We start from the raw sequence: 17,573 nt of genomic DNA on the forward strand, positions 1-17,573 counted from the left end.
GGTGAAGAAGACAGACCTAAACCCAGCGGGAGAGAGCGGCTCCCGGGGCGGGGGTGGGGGGTGGGGAGGGCGCGGGACCCAAGCTCGCACCTGCGGCGGGAGCCGGGGGTGGACCCCGAGACAGCGACCCGCCCGACCTGTCCAGACCGCCCGCGGAGGTGGCAGGAACGGATAATGGAGAGAGATCTAGCAAGACCGAGAGAACCTAGATCGAGATGGTCTCCCTCCCAAAGGCGAAACAAAAACAAGAGCGGGAGGTGGGAGGGCGCTCGCCTGAGGGAGAACCGGCATCTGGAATTCACACTCCCTGGGTGGTGGAGATAGTGGCCTGGGTAGGTCAGGTATCGGGGAAAAGTTTTCTGTGCCCCGAGGAGGGGGGTATGGATGGGTAGGGGCGCGCGGGGGGAGTGGAGTTCGTATTAATCTACATTGCTACCAGTTTGCAAAGCCTCAGGCCTTCTTTGAGCCTCCTAAGTACGAAGTGGACATACGTGTGATCTCCATTGCTCATGGAGAAGAGTGAGACTCGGGATGGCCCAGGGATATGCAGACACACACGGTAAGTACTGGCGGGAGTACATTTCTCCGTCTCCAAAGCCATTGTTTAGAGTACCATGTGGCTTTAAATATAAGCTCCAGGTGAGGCTAAAACTTCCTCGCTATCTCTTCCTGCTGCCCTCACCTGGAAGCACCCCATCCCAGTCCAGTGGAGGGAAGGGCTCTGTGCCCAGAGGATGCCCTGACTGGAGAGACCTCTGCTGATGCCTCCTACACCAGATCTGCCTCGGAGCTGACAGACCAGCATCTTAGCTTCATTTTTTTCCAGTACATATTTAAGGGCAGGTGGGGAGTCGGGAAACCCAGGTTTGGGTACCAGTTTCATCTTCACTGCTTTGTGGCCTTTGGTCAAGTCACTGAATATTTTTTTTTTTAATTTAAATTTTAGATTTTATTTATTTGAGAAAGAGAGAGAGGAGCAGAGGGAGAGGGACAAGCAGACTCCACACTGCACGCAGGGCCCCATGCGGGGCTCCATCATGCACCCCGAGATCATGACCTGAGCCGAAACCCAGAGTCGGGCATTTAACCCACTGAGCCTCCCAGGCACCCCAAGTCACTGAATTTTGTCAGGACTCTGTTCCTCAACATATTAAACGGTGAGGGATGAACTGCCAATTCTATCAACAAGGAAAGTTAGTGGAATATAGGACATGACCTGTGGAAGTCCTATGAAAATCTGCAAATATTGCCCTCTAGGGCTAATTATTGAATGATAATAAGCTAACAGAAACATTGCCTGGCATATGGTAGACATGCAGTAACCACAAAATGAATACAAATCCCTGGCACACAAGAGCAGGGAAAATGAAGAACTTTTTCTTCTGGAGGTGTCTCAAGATAAAAGAAAATATTGACCAATTTTGTGGTTTCAGGAATGGGGCGGTCTTGCCTTTTTCTGGCATCTGTCAAATGAAGGAGGGGCTTTTCTCTTTCCCCAGTCACCCCCTTTCCTCCTAATCTCAATGATATTCCTCTTAGCCTCTTTTCATTTACCAGAGTAATTAATTCCTCTATTTTAGACCGATACAGACATTTAGCCTTTCAAAATGCTCTTATATATCATTTCTTTAAATCTTTAGTGCCACCTTGTGAGGTATACAGAATAAATATTATTCCCACTTGGAAAATGAGGAATTGGCATGGCAGATCAATCCACTTGCCCAAGTTTACACAGCAAATTACTAGCTAAATGGATTAGAATCCAGGTGTTCTGACTCCAGTCCACTGTTTAGGCTTTGTATACACACACACACACACACACACACACACACACACTCCTCTCCCCTTCCACCATCTCTGTTTCTCGCTCCCTGTTGAAAAAGTGCTTTAAAGGGAATCAGAAAATCTAGGGTATCTTCATAAATGAGGAAGCAAAATGTCCCAGTGTACTGGGGAGGAAAAAGTAGGAGGCATGCTCTTTTGAGGGCTTGCTGGCCAGGCGGATGAGAGCGGTTTGGATTTATAATTTAAATAGATTCTGGCTTATGGGAGACAAATGTTTCATGATTTGCCCCATCTTCCTCCTTTCTCCTCCTTTGAAAAGTCAATGAATATTTGAGTGTCTGCTGTATGCAAGGTACTGGGGTCCTTGTGCTAGAGTTTTGTGGAACATTAGGCAGAGGGACTGGTAAAATATCAGAACCCTCCCAAGTAATTTTCAGATTCCAGAACAGATGCATGTGGGCTGGAGAACCTTTCCTGCCTATTTGCTCCTGAAGATGTTACATAAATCTCTGGATTTTTCTCTCACTAACCTGTACTGCTTCTCTGCCTCCTCTTACTGTCCTGCCCCTACCTCCCTTCGCTTTGCCTCCCGTGGTCCTGTTACTCATACCCCTCTCCCTGGGCCACACTCATCCCAGGCCTGTTCTTCAGCTGACTTCTCTCTCACCAGGTGAACCTCGTGGCACCTGAATTGGGATCTTTGACTTGGGGCTGTTTCCAAGGATCAATTCTTTTTTTTTTTTTTTTTTTTAAATTTTTAAAAATATTTTATTTATTTATTTGACAGACAGAGATCACAAGCAGGCAGAGAGAGAGGAGGAAGCAGGCTCCCCACGGAGCAGAGAGCCCGATGCGGGGCTCAATCCCAGGACCCTGGGATCATGACCTGAGCCGAAGGCAGAGGCTTCAACCCACTGAGCCACCCAGGTGCCCCTCAAGGATCAATTCTTAAGTGAGAAATCTCAGAGTGAGAATTTACTGGTGCTTTTTTTTTTTTTTTTTTAACGCATTGTCACAGCACTGTCTCCTCAGTGAGCTTGATACCATGATACACACAAGCCACAAAGATGACTCAAGCCAGTTTCTTTCTTTTGGTGGAGCGAAGATACCAGGAGGACTCGTGATGGGGTGACCTCCCTAACGGCATCATTGTGGGTAAGATGCAACTCCAGCAACTTTATTCTTCACTTGACTGTTTTATAAGCCACTCCCCGTAAGGGAGCAAGAAAGGAGCTATCAGCGATAGGACTGTTGAGTTGGATAGGACTGCTTGCAAGTTTACTGGGCAAAAACTTGCTGTCCAAACGGTTAGCTAAAAACAGTGCCTTGGCTTTGTAAACGGGATATTTGACGAGGGCCTTTCAATCTACGGAAGAGAGTCATTAAAAGCACATGAGACGTCAAGGAAAATGCTATTTTTAAAGGGTAAAAATAAAGGGCCACTAATAATATAATCAGCTCTGTAAATCTTGAAAACGTTTAAGTCTTTGGGGCATCTGGGTGACTCAGTTGGCTAAGCACTGGACTCTTGACTGTGGCTCAGGTGATGATCTCAGGGTCGAGAAATCGTGCCCTGAGTTGGGCTCTGTGCACTGGGCATAGAGTCTGCTTGGGATGCTCTCCCCAACCCCCACAACTCACGTGTGAGCATGCTGGGTTGTCTCTAGAAAGAATATTTTAAAAATATAAAAAAAAAATGTACGTAAGGGGCGCCTAGGTGGCTCAGTTGTTAGGTGTCTGCCTTCGGCTCAGGTCATGACCCTAGGGTCCTGGATTCAAGTCCTGTATTGGGCTCCCTGCTCAGCGGGTAGCAGGCTTCTCCCTCTCCCACTCTCCCTGCTTGTGCTCTCTCTCCCGCTGTGTCTCTGTCAAATAAATAAATATTTTAAAAAATGTATGTAAGTCTTTGATCCTTAATAAAGAAATGCCAACTTTGAAAAAAAAGGGTATTTATTTGACAGAGAGATAGAGAGAGAGCACAAGTAGGGGAGCAGCAGGCAGAGGGAGAGGGAGAATCAGGTTCTCCACCAAGCAGGGGGCCCAATGCGGGGCTTCATTCCAGGACCGTGGGCTCATGACCTGAGCTAAAGGCAGCTGCTTAACTGAGTCACCCATGTGCCCCAGAAATGCCAGCTTCTGGCATCAGACATCCTGAGGGTAAGGCTCACTTTTTACACTTCTTGGTATCCTTGGTTGGGTAGGCACAATGGAAGCAGGCAAATAATAGGAGGAATGGTTTAAGAAAATTCTGTTCTTTTTTTTTGTTGTTGTTAAGATTTATTTTAGAGAGTGAGTGAGAGAGGGCGTGTGTGGGGGCAGGGGCGGAGGGAGAGGCAGAGAACCTTAAGCAGACTCCCCACATGGGGAGTACAAGGCGGGGCTTGACGCCTTGACCCTGAGATCATGACCTGAGCTGAAATCAAGAGTTGGTTGCTTAACTGACTGAGCTACCCGGGCACCCCGAGAAGTCTGTTCTTTTTCTTTTTTTTTTTTAAGATTTTATTTATTTGTCGGAGAGAGAGGACAAGCAGAGGGAGCAGCAGGCAGAACAGGCAGAGCAGGCAGAGGGAGGAGCAGGCTCCTTTCTGAGCAGGAAGCCTGATGTGGGACTCGATCCCAGGATCCTGGGATCACAACCTGAGCCGAAGGCAGCCACCTAACCAACTGAGCCACCCAGGTGTCCCAGAGAAGTGTCTGTTCTTGTTCTTCTTACTCCAAAGAGTTATCTTGCCAAGAGGAAGGGAGGCACACATAATCCTGCTTGGAAGGAAGTTTGTTTATTTGAAAAAACTATGTGACTCATAAAATGCTGCAATTAAAATAATAACTCCCCAAATGAAGGCAGTTTCACTTTTTTAATATAAAAAAGGTAAATTTTTCTAAAAATGTACCTAAAATGACCCACAAAGGAAAAAAAAAAGGAAAGGAATTTAGATCTTAGCTCTTAGCTATAATATGACAAAGTCTTAGGGCTTCACATGAGTGTGAGTTAAACAAACCATGGAGAAAAGGGAGAGGGAATGGGGAAAAGGGAGATGGCTAGAAAGGCTTTTATTTTTTCCCTTATTTCTTGAGCTGCTGATTAGTGCAGTGGGAGAGTTGACGGGAAATCTGATCTTTCTGTATACTGATTTTGTATCCCCAGGTTGGAGACAGGAATCAATCTTACTGTCTATTATTAGTGTTTGCAGTGTTCTAAGTGCTTTATATATATTATCTATTCCTTATAGTCCTATGAGGAAGGTACTTTATTACTCTCATTTTTTTAAAAAGATTTATTTATTTATTTGACAGACAGAGATCACAAGTAGGCAGAGAGGCAGGCAGAGAGAGAGGAGGAAGCAGGCTCCCCGCTGAGGGGAGACCCCGATGCAGGGCTCGATCTCAGGACCCTGGGACCATGACCTGAGCCAAAGGCAGAGGCCTTAACCCACTGATCCACCCAAGCGCCCCTATTACTCTCAGTTTTTAAAGATTTTTTGAGAGAGAGAGAGAGTGGACAAGCAGGGAGAGAGGCAAAGGGAGAGGGAGAGAGAAGCAGACTCCCCAGTGAGCACGGAGCCCAACGTGGGGTTCAGTTTTAAGACCCTGAGATCATGACTTGTGCTGAAATCAAGAGTCGGGTGCTTAACTGACAGCCCCTCCAGGTCTATTACCCTTATTTTACAGATGAGGACACAGAGCCACAGGGAGACTAAACAGCATTCTCAAAGCCTGACAACTTTGACAGATTTGAACTTAGGCTGTCTGTGGCTACCGAATATTTTATGTTCAACATCAAAAGAAAGTAAAAAAAATATACAGGGCTTATAGAAGACTAGTGAGGGATTGTGCTATGCTGTTTTTGCTATGATTTGAGGATGCCATAACTTCCTGGCATTAGTGACATCCCCACAACTACTGCTTTCAAGAGAATTGAAATTGACACCAGAATTTATCATTTGCTTTGACATACTTTAAATATCCTTTGGATGGAAGCAGTGCCTTCTCTATGTCTGGTATAAAGCCAACTCATCCCTCATCTCATGAATTCCGATAAATAGTTATTAACCCCAAAGAAATAAAAACTTGTATCTTTCCACAAAATGGATTTTTATTTTAGTCATACATGGTTTCTCAGTGCCACAGAAAACTGCAATGTAGGAACAATTTTTGGATGGTTCTTTACAGAAACATGATGAGTTTTCAAAAAAAAATGAAGTGTGTAGGAATGTGGTTAATGAAAAGTAAAAGGGGTCAAGAGAAGAGAGGATGCATAGCGTGAGCATCAAATGATTATTTTTTAAACCCCTCTGAGCTCTGATAACCCTTTTCTCAAGTAAGATCCCAACAAAATTCGTCAGAAACTGAAGTGACTGTGCTGTCAAATACAAGGAATACCTTTGTTTATCTGATAAGAAAACCACGAGAAAAGTGGGCTGGGGCACAGACTTATTCTCAGCTCATCACTGGGAGTCTTGGTGTCTGTGTCAACCGTCCACGAATTAGCAGACTACTTGGAGTTGGGTTAGAACGACAAGCACAAAACCCAAGGCTCTTCTCCAACACCTGTGGTCAGCGGGGAAAGCCTGTGGCGACGTCAGGGGGGAAGTCACGCCATTCTCTTCACCTTGCCGTCACCATCTCATCTTCTGCTTGCTGACCTCGATGTCACCTGAGAGCTCTCCCTGCTTCGGCTGTGCAGTCCAGAAGCCAGAACTTCCTCTAGGAAACTGAGCAGTAGATTGGAGGTTACTCAAAGGAAAAAAAAAAAAAAAGCATCTCCAAAAATAGATTATCTCACCGCATGACATAGAAATGAATGAAGGATATCATGATTAGTATTCAAGAGGTACTGGTCTGATGTGTGGGTGCAGAAGAGAAGCATCAGTTGAACACTCAAACTTGTGGACTAGAAGGAATGCCCCTCAGTGCTCTTCCCCAAGCTTCTCCCTGTTTTTTAGCACTAAACCTATAAGATCTGTTAAGACTGAGATTTCCAGTTTGGAATTTCTAGTTAGGACCCCAATTTTTGAAAAATTTATCTACCTATCCATCTCCCTATCTATTTTAGAGAGAGAGAGAGCACAAGTGGGGAGAAGAATAGAAGGGAAGAAGAGGGAGGGGAAAAATCTCAAGCAGACTCCACGCTGAACACAGAGCCTGACGCAGGGCTGAATCTCATGACCCTGAGACCATGACCTGAGCTGAAATCAAAAGTCGGATGCTTCGGATGCCTGGGTGGCTCAGTCGTTAATCGTCTGCTTTCGGCTCAGGTCATGATCCCAGGGTCCTGGGATCAAGTCCTGCATCAGGCTCCCTGCTCCGTGGGAAGCCTGCTTCTCCCTCTCCCACTCCCCCTGCTTGTATTCTCTCTTTCACTGTCTCTGTCAAATAAATAAAATCTTGGGGAAAAAAAAAAAAAAAGACGCTTCACCAACTGAGCCCCCCAGGTGCCCCAGACCCAGAATTTTTAAGGGCAAGGCTGCCCTATTAACTGAGAACCATGTTACATCAACACCTCTTGTTTGACTCTTAAAATGGCCTCAGAACGTGGACTGTGCCTCTAGTCTCCTCCTCAGCTGGGGGACTCTGCAAAGTGGCACCAGAGTTAATTTTCTAAAACACAGATGGTATCCTATTGTGTACTTTTACCTCGTCAGCTTGAAAACCTTACTTTTGCTTACAGAATACTGTACAGATTAAAATTCAAGGCCCTTCATAATGTATCCTCATAATTAACTAACACTTGTATTTATTTTGTTCCTGATAACTGTATTAAGCCACATGTGTATGTGTATATGTATGTGTGAACAAGATGCTATTATCCTCATTTGAAAGATGATGGAACCAAGCTATAGGGGTGAAGGGATTTGCCAAGTTCACTGCAGCCAGGAAGTGGCTCAGCTGGGCTTCAAGTTCAGGCTCTGGAACCTGTGCCCCAGGTACCACGCACACTGCTGCTCGCTCGTCTGGCTCCACTTCCCACCAGGCCGCCCAGCAGCGCCCAGCCACTTGCTCTCCCCCAAATACCTCCTGAGCTTTCCCCGCTGTATGTTGTGCTCTTAAGTCCTGTGTCTGAAACGACAGACGGCCCTTCTCTGTCTGACGAAATCCTTTTTATCCTTTAAGGCGAGGACTGAAAGTCACCTTTTCTGTGAAGCCTTTTCAAACTCCTTCAGGCTGGTCGGATCCCTCTCATCCCTGCAACTCTCTTTGTTATCCTGGTATTTTCGCTCTGTGTTCTTACTCCTCAGGTCCTCTCCCTGTTACTGTCCACTGCACTAGACTGTGAGCTGCTTATGGAGGGTCTAGGGCTTCAGCTTGGATCTCCAGGGCTTAGCACATACGCTGATACCTAGTAGGGCCCCAATAGTGGCATCCTAAATAAATGAACTCATTAAAATAGCTACCATTAAGCATCCAACTCTTGGTTTCAGCTCAGGTTGTGACCTTGTGGTCGTGGGATTGAGCCCTGAGTTGGGCTCTGTGCTCAGCTTGGAGTCTGCTTCAGATTCTCTCTCCCTCCTGCTCACTCACTCTCTCTCTCAAATAAATAAATAAAATCTTAAATAGTTACATGTTGGCCAGAGAGCCTTCGCTTTGATACTGGAGTCTGGGGGTAGTGTGGTAAGTGTCCTTCTGGGGAGACAGGTCTATAGCAGAGGGCTGGAGGGATGACCAGGTAGGTACATTATCACTATCATTGTTTTGCACTTTTAGATCTGGCAGATTCTGGACTTGGAGGACTTAAATTCCAAACTCCTTTGCAGAAGAAAAAAAAAAGATGATGAAATAGAGGGAAAGGAGTAGAAGTGAAATTTATTTATTTCCCTACTGAAATCCAGGCACTTCTGTGTGGCCCGGTTTTTGGCCAGTTGGACTGGAGACACTTCAAGGGCAGAAAACAAGTATCAGGGAATGAGGGAGCATTGCTTTCTTGAGAGAGAACACAAGAAATCTCTGACTGGTGACTTACAGTAAGAACGAAACAAATGGGCTGAGAAGCCCTACGGGAATTTACCAGGTGATTTCTGCTTCACTTCAGACTCTGCAACCAGTACAAAGAAAAGAAGTAAATTCACTGAAATTATACTTCAGGATCCTCCTCTGTGTATCAACAAGACCCCATATTCTTGACAGCAAAGAGAAAAGACTATTTATATTTGCCAAGTCTAATTTTGTTTCCGAGGGCCATTGTGACTTTTAAAAAACTATCTATTTGAGGACTTTGATGAGTCACTGCAGAATGCTTTAAAAATTATGGGCGAGGAACATATTGGTATCTATACCCCAAATTTAGACTATTTAAAAACACAACAACAGAAGAATGATTTTTGTTTTTTAGCTTTTTTGGGGGGGGCACATTGAGATTTATGAATTTAATTTAAATTCAATTAGCCAACATACAGTACATCACTAGTTTTTGATGTAGTGCTCACTGACTCATTAATTGCATATAACACCCAGTGCTCATCACATCGCATGCCCTCCTTCATGCCCATCATCCAGTTATCCCATTCCCCCCTTCCCCCCTCCCCTTCCCCAACCCTCAGTTTGTTTCCGAGTCAAGAGTCTCTCACAGTTTGTCTCCCTCTCTGATTTCTTCCCATTCAGTTTTCCCTCCCTTCCCTGATTCCTACCTTTAAAGGACTCTTAGAAATAGATACACAATCACAACTGAATGTGAGACAGCATATAAACGAAGATGGTACCAGGAACTAACAGAGGGGGTTAATGCTACTGCTTGTCTTGGTTGTGATGTCATCGTTTCCAACTTTATGGAGAGAAGCAAGGTGGGCAGAAAAAAGCCCTGATTTTATTTTATTTATTTAGAGGTGGGCAGAAGCAGAAGGAAAGGGAGAGAATCTTAAGTAGGTGCCCACCCTGGAGCCTGAGGTGGGGCTCGATCTCACAACCCTGAGATCATGACCAGAGCCAAAATCAAGAGTCTTTCACTTCACCAACTGAGCCACCCAGGTGCCCCCAAAGCCCTGATTTTAAAAAGTCAACATCAGGGATGCCTGGGTGGCTCAGTTGGTTAAGCAGCCGCCTTTGGCTCAGGTCATGATCCCAGCGTCCTGGGATCGAGTCCCACATTGGGCTCCTTGCTCTTCAGGGAACCTGCTTCTCCCTCTGCCTCTGCCTGCCATTCTGTCTGCCTGTGCTCGCTCTCTCCCTCTCTCTCTCTGACAAATAAATAAATAATATCTTTAAAAAAAAAAAAAGTCAACATCAAGGGGCGTCTGGGTGGCTCAGTAGGTGAAGCGACTGACTTATGATTTTGGCTCAGGTCATGATCTCATGGGTCGCAAGACTGATCTCGGTCTGCCCTGTGCTCAGCGGGGTAGTCTGTTTGAGACTCTCTCCCTCCCTTCCCCCCTCCCCCAACTTGTACCCATGTCCCTATACACTCTCTCTCAAATATATAAATATATCTTAAAAAAAAAAAAAAGTCAATCTCAAAAACTCTTGCATCATGTATTGGAAAAAGAGGTTTTTCACTTTTCAGTCTTTGGTAAGGAACTAGGGTGTTAATCCCTAGTTCCTTACCAAAGACTGAAAAGTGAAACTTAAAGGATTTTAGATTTTAATTATTAAAGTAATTGAGTTGAACAACTGTGCTCCTAAACAAAGCTATATAATAAGACAATCGATCTATCATCTATATCTTCCTCCTTTTTCACTATATTCCACAGATAGAAGTTATATGTGGGTTTCTTTTCTTTTCTTTTTTTTTTTTTTTAAGATTTTATTTATTTGAGAGAGAGAGAGAGAGAGCATGAGAAGGGAGAGGGTCAGAGGGAGAAACAGATTCCCTGCTGAGCAGGGAGCCCGATGTGGGACTCAATCCCAGGACCCCAGGATAATGACCTGAGCTGAAGGCAGTCACTTACCCAACTGAGCCACCCAGGCACCCTATATGTGAATTTCTTAATAATAAAAAACCAAGGACACCAAAGGAAGCTAGAATCAAATGTTAAGTGGTATAATGAAACAAAATTAATGGAATTTATAGGAAGCAGGAACCCAGAAAAAGACCTTCTGGAAAAGAATGAGAAAAAAAAAAACCCCTAAATATTTGCCTTAATGGAGTAATAATTTTCTAATTATAGCCAAGCACTTAGCTGGAGATGCTGGAAGATAAGGAGTGGGTGAGAGAGAAGGATACAATGGAACGTTTAATAGCCCAGAACAAGTCCTCTCAATTTCCACTGCTTCCAGCTGTCAGAGCTACTACTGTGTCTCATACCTCTTTGCTTTTGCACATAGTATTCCCTCGCTGGGAAGGCGGCCCCACCCTTTGGTACTTTATCTGAACTGTGCATCTGTTACAACTCAACTCTCATATTAGCAATCCTCTAGGAATTCCTTTGTCTACATGTCTTTTTTTCACATAAGCCTACAAGCTTTTTGAGGATACAAGTAATACATGAATACATTGTTCTGGCAAAAGTTTTAAATAGTACACATAGAGCTTAAGTCTCCTGGATCTTTCTTCTCCCCATTGCTCTTTCCAGAGGTAACAATTTGATTAACACATATTTATTAACTGCCTACTATGTACCAGGCCCTGTTCTAGAAGCTGTGAATACAGCAATAAGTTAAAAAAAAAAAAAAAAAAAATTCTTCCCTCACGGGATTTATATTCTAATGGAAGAAGGGGAAGATAAATGAAATTAATAAGTAAAATGCAATAATAACACACCAGTAATAATAATGGTGAGCTCATATCACTGTATGTGAGGTTCTCATGAGATAAAAACTATCCCACTTTATAAAGGAAGTGAGGCTCAGAGAAGCCAAGGTCTTACATCTTGAAAGTGACAGAGTCAAGATACAAACCGAGGTTATCTGGCTTCAGAGTTTGTTTTTGTTTGTTTTTTTTTTTAATTTATTTTTTTTTAAAGATTTTATTTATTTATTTGACAGACAGATCACAAGTAGGCAGAGAGGCAGGCAGAGAGAGAGGAGGAAGCAGGCTCCCTGCTGAGCAGAGAGCCCGAGGCGGGGCTCGATCCCAGGACCCTGAGATCATGACCTGAGCCGAAGGCAGAGGCTTTAACCCACTGAGCCACCCGGGTGCCCCCCCAGAGTTTGTTTTTCTAAGCATGACGTGGCACTGCCTCTCTATAGCACATGAGATGAAGAAAGTGCTATGTAGAAAAATACAGCCGTTGAAAGAGAGTTGGAGGTGGTGTTGGTGGTGTGAGATTTTAAATCCTGGGGTCAAGGAAGGCCTCACTGAGAAACTGACATTTGAGCCAAGACCTGAATGGGGCAAGGGAAGCTATCTGGGGGAAGGTCAAGTGCAAAGGGACTGAGGCCTGGTGTGTTCAGGGAACAGAGAGGAGGCTAGTGTGGCTGGAGTGAAGGTATTGGGTAGTAAGAGATAAGACCGAGATGTTAAGGAAGGGGATGGAGGGGAGCATGAAGATGAGATCACATAAGGCCTGGTAGCTTACTGTAAGGATTCTGATTTTTACTTTTGAGTAAGACGGGTAACCCCTGGAGGCTTCGGTGCAGAGATGAGACTGTAGAGTCAAGGGTGAGGCAGTTGTAACAATCCAGGTGGGAAATGGTGGTGTCCTGGACCAGGACAGCAGTGGTGAGAGGGTTTCAGATTCTAGACATATTTTGAAGGAAAGGATCTTAAGATTTTCTGATGAATCATGATGTAGGTGTGAGATAAAGAGGGGAGTCAAGAAAACACCAAGGTTTTTGGCCTAAGCAGCTAGAAGGATGGATACGCAATGGACTAAGATGCAAAGTCTGAGGGAGGACCATGTTTAGAAAGATGTATCAGAAGCCTGGTCTTGATCATGTTAAATATGGATAATTAGACATTCAAACAGAAGTGTCAAGTAGACAGCTGAATATACAAATTTGGAGTTTGGGGGAGAAGTTCAGACTAGAAACCGTGGTTCTTAATGGGGAGAGGTGCGAGAGAGATATGATTTTATCCCCAGGGGACATCTGGCAAGGCCTGGATACATTTCTGGTTGCTGTAACTGGTGGAATGCCACTGGCACCACTGCCTAGACACCAGGGACGTTGCTGAACGTCCCACAAAGCACAGCACAGTTCATCACAACAAAGACTTATCTGGTCCCAAACACGAACAGTGCTGAGGCTGAAAAGCTCTGGATGAGAGATATAAATTTAGGAGTCAGTAGCAGACAGATTTGAAAGCCATGAGCCTGGAAGAGATTGCCAAGGAAGTGGGTATAGATAGAGAAGAGAGGTGGTCTAAGGACAGAGTTCCAGGGATTCTAAAGATAGGCGAAATGAACCAAAGTTACAGAGAAGGAACAGGCAGTGAGGCAGGAAGACCAGGAGACTATTGTTTCTGGAAACTAAGAGATAAAGGTGTTTCCAAGGGAAGAGACTGATCAAATGTTACTGACAGGTCAAGTAAAATGGGCGCTAAAAGTTGACTCTGGGTTTAGCCATGCGGAGGTCCCTGGGGGCCACAGTAGGAATATTCTGGAGAGCGATGGGGGTGAGAGCCTGAGCAGATTGAGGCTTAAAAGAATATGTGGATTCAAGAGAATATGTAAGGAGAGGAATCAGAGACAATGATTAGAAACCGTTCTTCAAGACTTTTGGCTACGAAAGAGAACACGGAAATGATACAGAACCTGGAAAGAGAAAGGAGGCTAGTAAAGGGTTTTTAAAGGCAGAGGCGGGGGCGGGGAGCGGGAGGAAGTCAGTATGTTTCTATGCTTCTATGAATGATCCACTAGCGTGGGAAAAACTGAGGAAAGAGGAGTCAGTGTAGAGTGATATCCTGGAGTAGGTGAGGGATGAGACCTGGTGCCTATGTGGGGGGCTGAGCTAGGCTAGGAACACTGGTCCCAGTGGATGGGACAGATGGCAGAGGGGGTGGTGGCAGTGAGAGGTTGGGGAGTTCTTATCTAATGGCTTCACTTACCAGTTAATGTACTTTTTTTTTTTTTTTAAGATTTTATTTATTTATTTGACAGAGAGATCACAAGTAGGCAGAGAGGCAGGAGAGAGAAAGAGAGAGGATGAAGCAGGTTCCCCAGTGAGCAGAGAGCCTGATGCGGGGCTCGATCCCAGGACCCTGGGATCATGACCCGAGCCGAAGGCAGAGGCTTTAACCCACTGAGCCACCCAGGCACCCCAAGTTAATGTATATCTTGAGTAATATCTTTCTGATCTGTGATTCCGTAATAAAAAACAGATGCTAAATTTAGAGTTTGCTGAGTGAACACCTGAATCAGATTCATATTTCCATTTTACTTTATTTTATGTATTTGAGAGAGAGAGAGAGCACATGAATGAGAGAGCACAAGCAGGGAGGGTGGCAGAGGGAGAGGGAGAAGCAGGCTTCTCACTGAGCAGGGAGCCGGAGGCGGGACACGATCCTAGGACTTCAGGATCATGACCTGAGCTAAAGACAGATGCCTAAATGACTGAGCCACCCAGGTACCCCCAGGTTTCTATTTTTTAAAAAAGTTAAGACCTCTTCTTAAATGTCACCTGTCATGCTAAATATTTCCTAAATATCCAACAGCAATTTTATCAGGAGCAAGGAAAACCATTGGCATTCAGCACCGACATCTGAAACAGTAGGAATCTTATACACAGCTCTTCACTGTATATATGATTTACCCACACAGAAATCCTCCTTATTCTGCAAATGCGCTGTTCCTCTTTTTTTTTAAGTTCCTGTCCTCAATTTTGCTGTTCCTCAGCCCTGACTTCTCTTCCTATGGAAATCCAACTTATTCTTTAAGCTCTAGCTCAAATGTTGTCTCCTCTGTGAAGTATTTCCCAATTACTTTGCCTGAATTATTTCTTATTTAGGACATATTTTATTTAAGTTACATGCATTAACACTTCTCAAAATAAAAAAATTATTTAAATTCAATTAATTAGCATAACATATATTATTAGTTTCAGAGGTAGAGGTCAGTGATTCATCAGTTGTATATAACACCCAGTGCTCATTACATCACGTGTCTTCCTTAATGCCTACCACCCAGTTACCCTAGCTCTCCACCCTCCTCCCCTCCAGCAACCCTGTTTGTTTCCTAGAGTTGAGAGTCTCTTATGGTTTGTCTCTGATTTCATCTTGCTTTATTCTTCCCTCTCTTCCCCTATGATATCTGCTTTGTTTTTTAAATTCCACATATGAGTGAGATCTTTTTTTTTTTTTTAAAGATTTTATTTATTTATTTGACAGAGAGAGATCACAAGCAGGCAGAGAGGCAGGTAGAGAGAGAGGAGGAAGCAGGCTCCCTGCTGAGCAGAGAGCCCGATGCGGGGCTCGATCCCAGGACCCTGAGATCATGACCTGAACCGAAGGCAGCGGCTTAACCCACTGAGCCACCCAGGCGCCCCTATGAGTGAGATCTTAATTGTCTTTCTCTGACTTATTTTCCTTAGCATAAGCACCCTTAGCACCCTCTAGTTCTAACCACATCATTGTAAATGGCAAGATTTCCTTTTTTGATGGCTGAGCAATATTCCACCGTGTGTGTGTGTGTGTGTGTGTGTGTGTGTGTGTGTGTGTGTGTATGCCACATCTTCTTTATCCATTCATCTGTTGATGGACATCTAGACTCTTTCCATAGTTTGGCTATTGTGGACACTGCTGCTATAAACACTGGGGTGCAGGTGCCCCTTCGGATCACTGCATTTATATCTTTGGAGTAAATACCCAGTAATACTTCTCAAATTTTTGTGCCTGAAAACCCCTAACAACAGAAGAGAATGAATTTATTATTATTTTTTGAGTAGGCTTCATGCCCAATGTGAGGCTTGAACTCATGATCCTGAGATCAAGAGCCACATGTTCTGCCAGCTGAGCCAGCCAGGTGCCCCTGAATTTATTAGCCTCAAGGGTACAGTCCAAATTGGTTTATGACCTTACCCCTTTCTTTGAGGTCTGGTATTTTGTTAAAACTCCATACAAATTTTGTTATTTTTCATAAAAGGACCTTTTAAATTTTGATGTAAACATATTTTAAGGTACTAATCAGTTTAATTATTTAATTCTACCTCTGACCATCTCCCCAGATTATAAGAAAATGGACTCTCCAAAAGATGCGTCATGTTTATTTTGTGCCTTTTTGTGTCCCTGAGACTAATTATGTCCTGATTTGAGAAATAAAAAATTTTTTGATTGCCCTCCACTGAACCACACAATCATCAAAGATAAGGACATCTTATTTTCTTTGTATTTTAGACCCTGACTTGAATAATGTCTTGTATAAAGCAGCTACTCAATAAATATTTCTCCTCTTGCTCCTAAACAATATAATCATACCTTATCTGTCAATATCCTTGGCTTACATTTCATCTTGCTGCTCTTTGATAGAAACAATAATAGTAAACAAGACAAGGCTAAACTAAACAAAAAGCCAACAACTCAAATGTAGATGGACAGGTGAACGAAGAAGTAAATGGTGGTATGTTCACACAGTAAAATGTTCCATAGCACTGAAAAATGAGTAAACAAAGGTTACATGGTACAATACAGATGAATCTTAGAAGCAATGTTGAGTAAAAAAAAAGAAACCATTTTTTTAAGTTCAAAAATAAGCAAAGCTAAATAATGCATTGTTTAGAAATATATAGAAATAATATTTTATTTCTTTTTCTATAGAAAAAAATTTTATCACTTATTTTTATAAGTGATAAAAATCTCCCACCAAAGCAAGGGAACTAAATATAAAATGTAGCATGGTGCTTGCCTGCTGTAGGGAGGTAAGGGGTATCATTGGAGAGGAAGGAATACAAGCAGATCCATGTTATTGGCAATTTTCTAGTTCTTGGGTTTGGTGAAGGATTCCAGGGTTTTCATTATATTATTATGCTTTCTAACTTGTATGTTACATATATTTATTTATAAATATAAAAAACTATATTAAAATACAATAAAGGGAAAAAAACGCTGAATGGGTTTCTTTACTCCAGAGTGTCTCAGAATCTTTAACATACTAATGTGAACTATGACTTTCCAAGAGAAGGATAGAGTATTTTCTAAATTTAGTTGGCTATAGAACCCTTTTTTAAGGTAATACCTATGAATACCCAATAAATACTGAACATAGTTTTTCTAGGACAGACCTTAGGAAACACTGAATTAAGACAGAAAATATTTCCTTAATTATAACCAATTCCATGGAGGTTACTTTATTCGATGACACTGTCTTACAAACAATATTAACTGCCTGTTAAACAGTGTAGCTACTCCTTCCCAGTTCCCACCTTAGTACTGGACACCTGACTTATAAAAACAAAACACAACAAAACGCAAAACAAAATAATACAAATAAAAAGGAGCCCTTGGCTTTATTTCTTCTCCCACTGAGAAGAAATAGGACAAAAAAGCAACCAGTGGGATTCTGCATGATGTATGTGGCATTGTACGTATATCACTCACTGGGGTATCGTGTGAGGAAAAAGGATTACCCTCTTAGTCCACAGGGAAAAGATGGACTCCTCAAGGACAGGACTGCCTATAATATTACTTACAGAGAGGTCTGAAAGGGGGTTATCATCTGAAAACAAAAAGAGCTAGAGATATATTTTCCCACCATGGGGAACACTCAAGACTACATCAATCCATCAGAGCCACCACAACGATAGTAGAATGGTGGTCACCATAAAAAAACACAAGAAATGAAGCCCCGAAGAACCTACTGGTAGCAAGCATGGCTGCCAAAGACTCTGCACGCCTATGAATTACAGAGGTGCTGACTCCAGCAGCCTCAAAGGCAACACTGGAAGTGAGCACAAATGGAACTTGAGCTACTAAAAATATTTGTCCTCAT

The 17,573-nt window shown here is 43.4% G+C and overlaps 1 protein-coding gene and 1 long non-coding RNA gene across 5 annotated transcripts in view; one reads left to right on the forward strand and one right to left on the reverse strand.

Annotated features, from left to right (window-relative positions):
• Positions 1–59: 59 nt before the first annotated feature.
• LOC111162003 lies at positions 60–9,095 on the forward strand. The gene is made up of 3 exons (XR_002641553.1): positions 60–559; positions 2,804–2,940; positions 8,488–9,095. It is a non-coding gene; the product is annotated as an uncharacterized LOC111162003 (long non-coding RNA).
• LOC111162002 (vacuolar protein sorting 45 homolog) overlaps positions 5,859–17,573 on the reverse strand; it is a 71,580-nt gene continuing 59,865 nt past the window's right edge. For all 4 annotated transcript variants that reach the window (XR_002641552.1, XM_022526129.1, XM_022526130.1 and 1 more), the window contains one exon: positions 5,859–6,497. Coding sequence is in view for 3 of the 4 variants with exons in the window: in XM_022526129.1 (XP_022381837.1) it covers positions 6,410–6,497 (88 nt within the window). In the remaining variant the exon portion in view is untranslated. The remainder of the gene's footprint in view (positions 6,498–17,573) is intronic.

Source organism: Enhydra lutris, unplaced genomic scaffold (assembly GCF_002288905.1).
Source record: "Enhydra lutris kenyoni isolate GAN:26980312 unplaced genomic scaffold, ASM228890v2 scaffoldscaffold88, whole genome shotgun sequence".
Taxonomy (NCBI): Eukaryota; Metazoa; Chordata; class Mammalia; order Carnivora; family Mustelidae; genus Enhydra; species Enhydra lutris.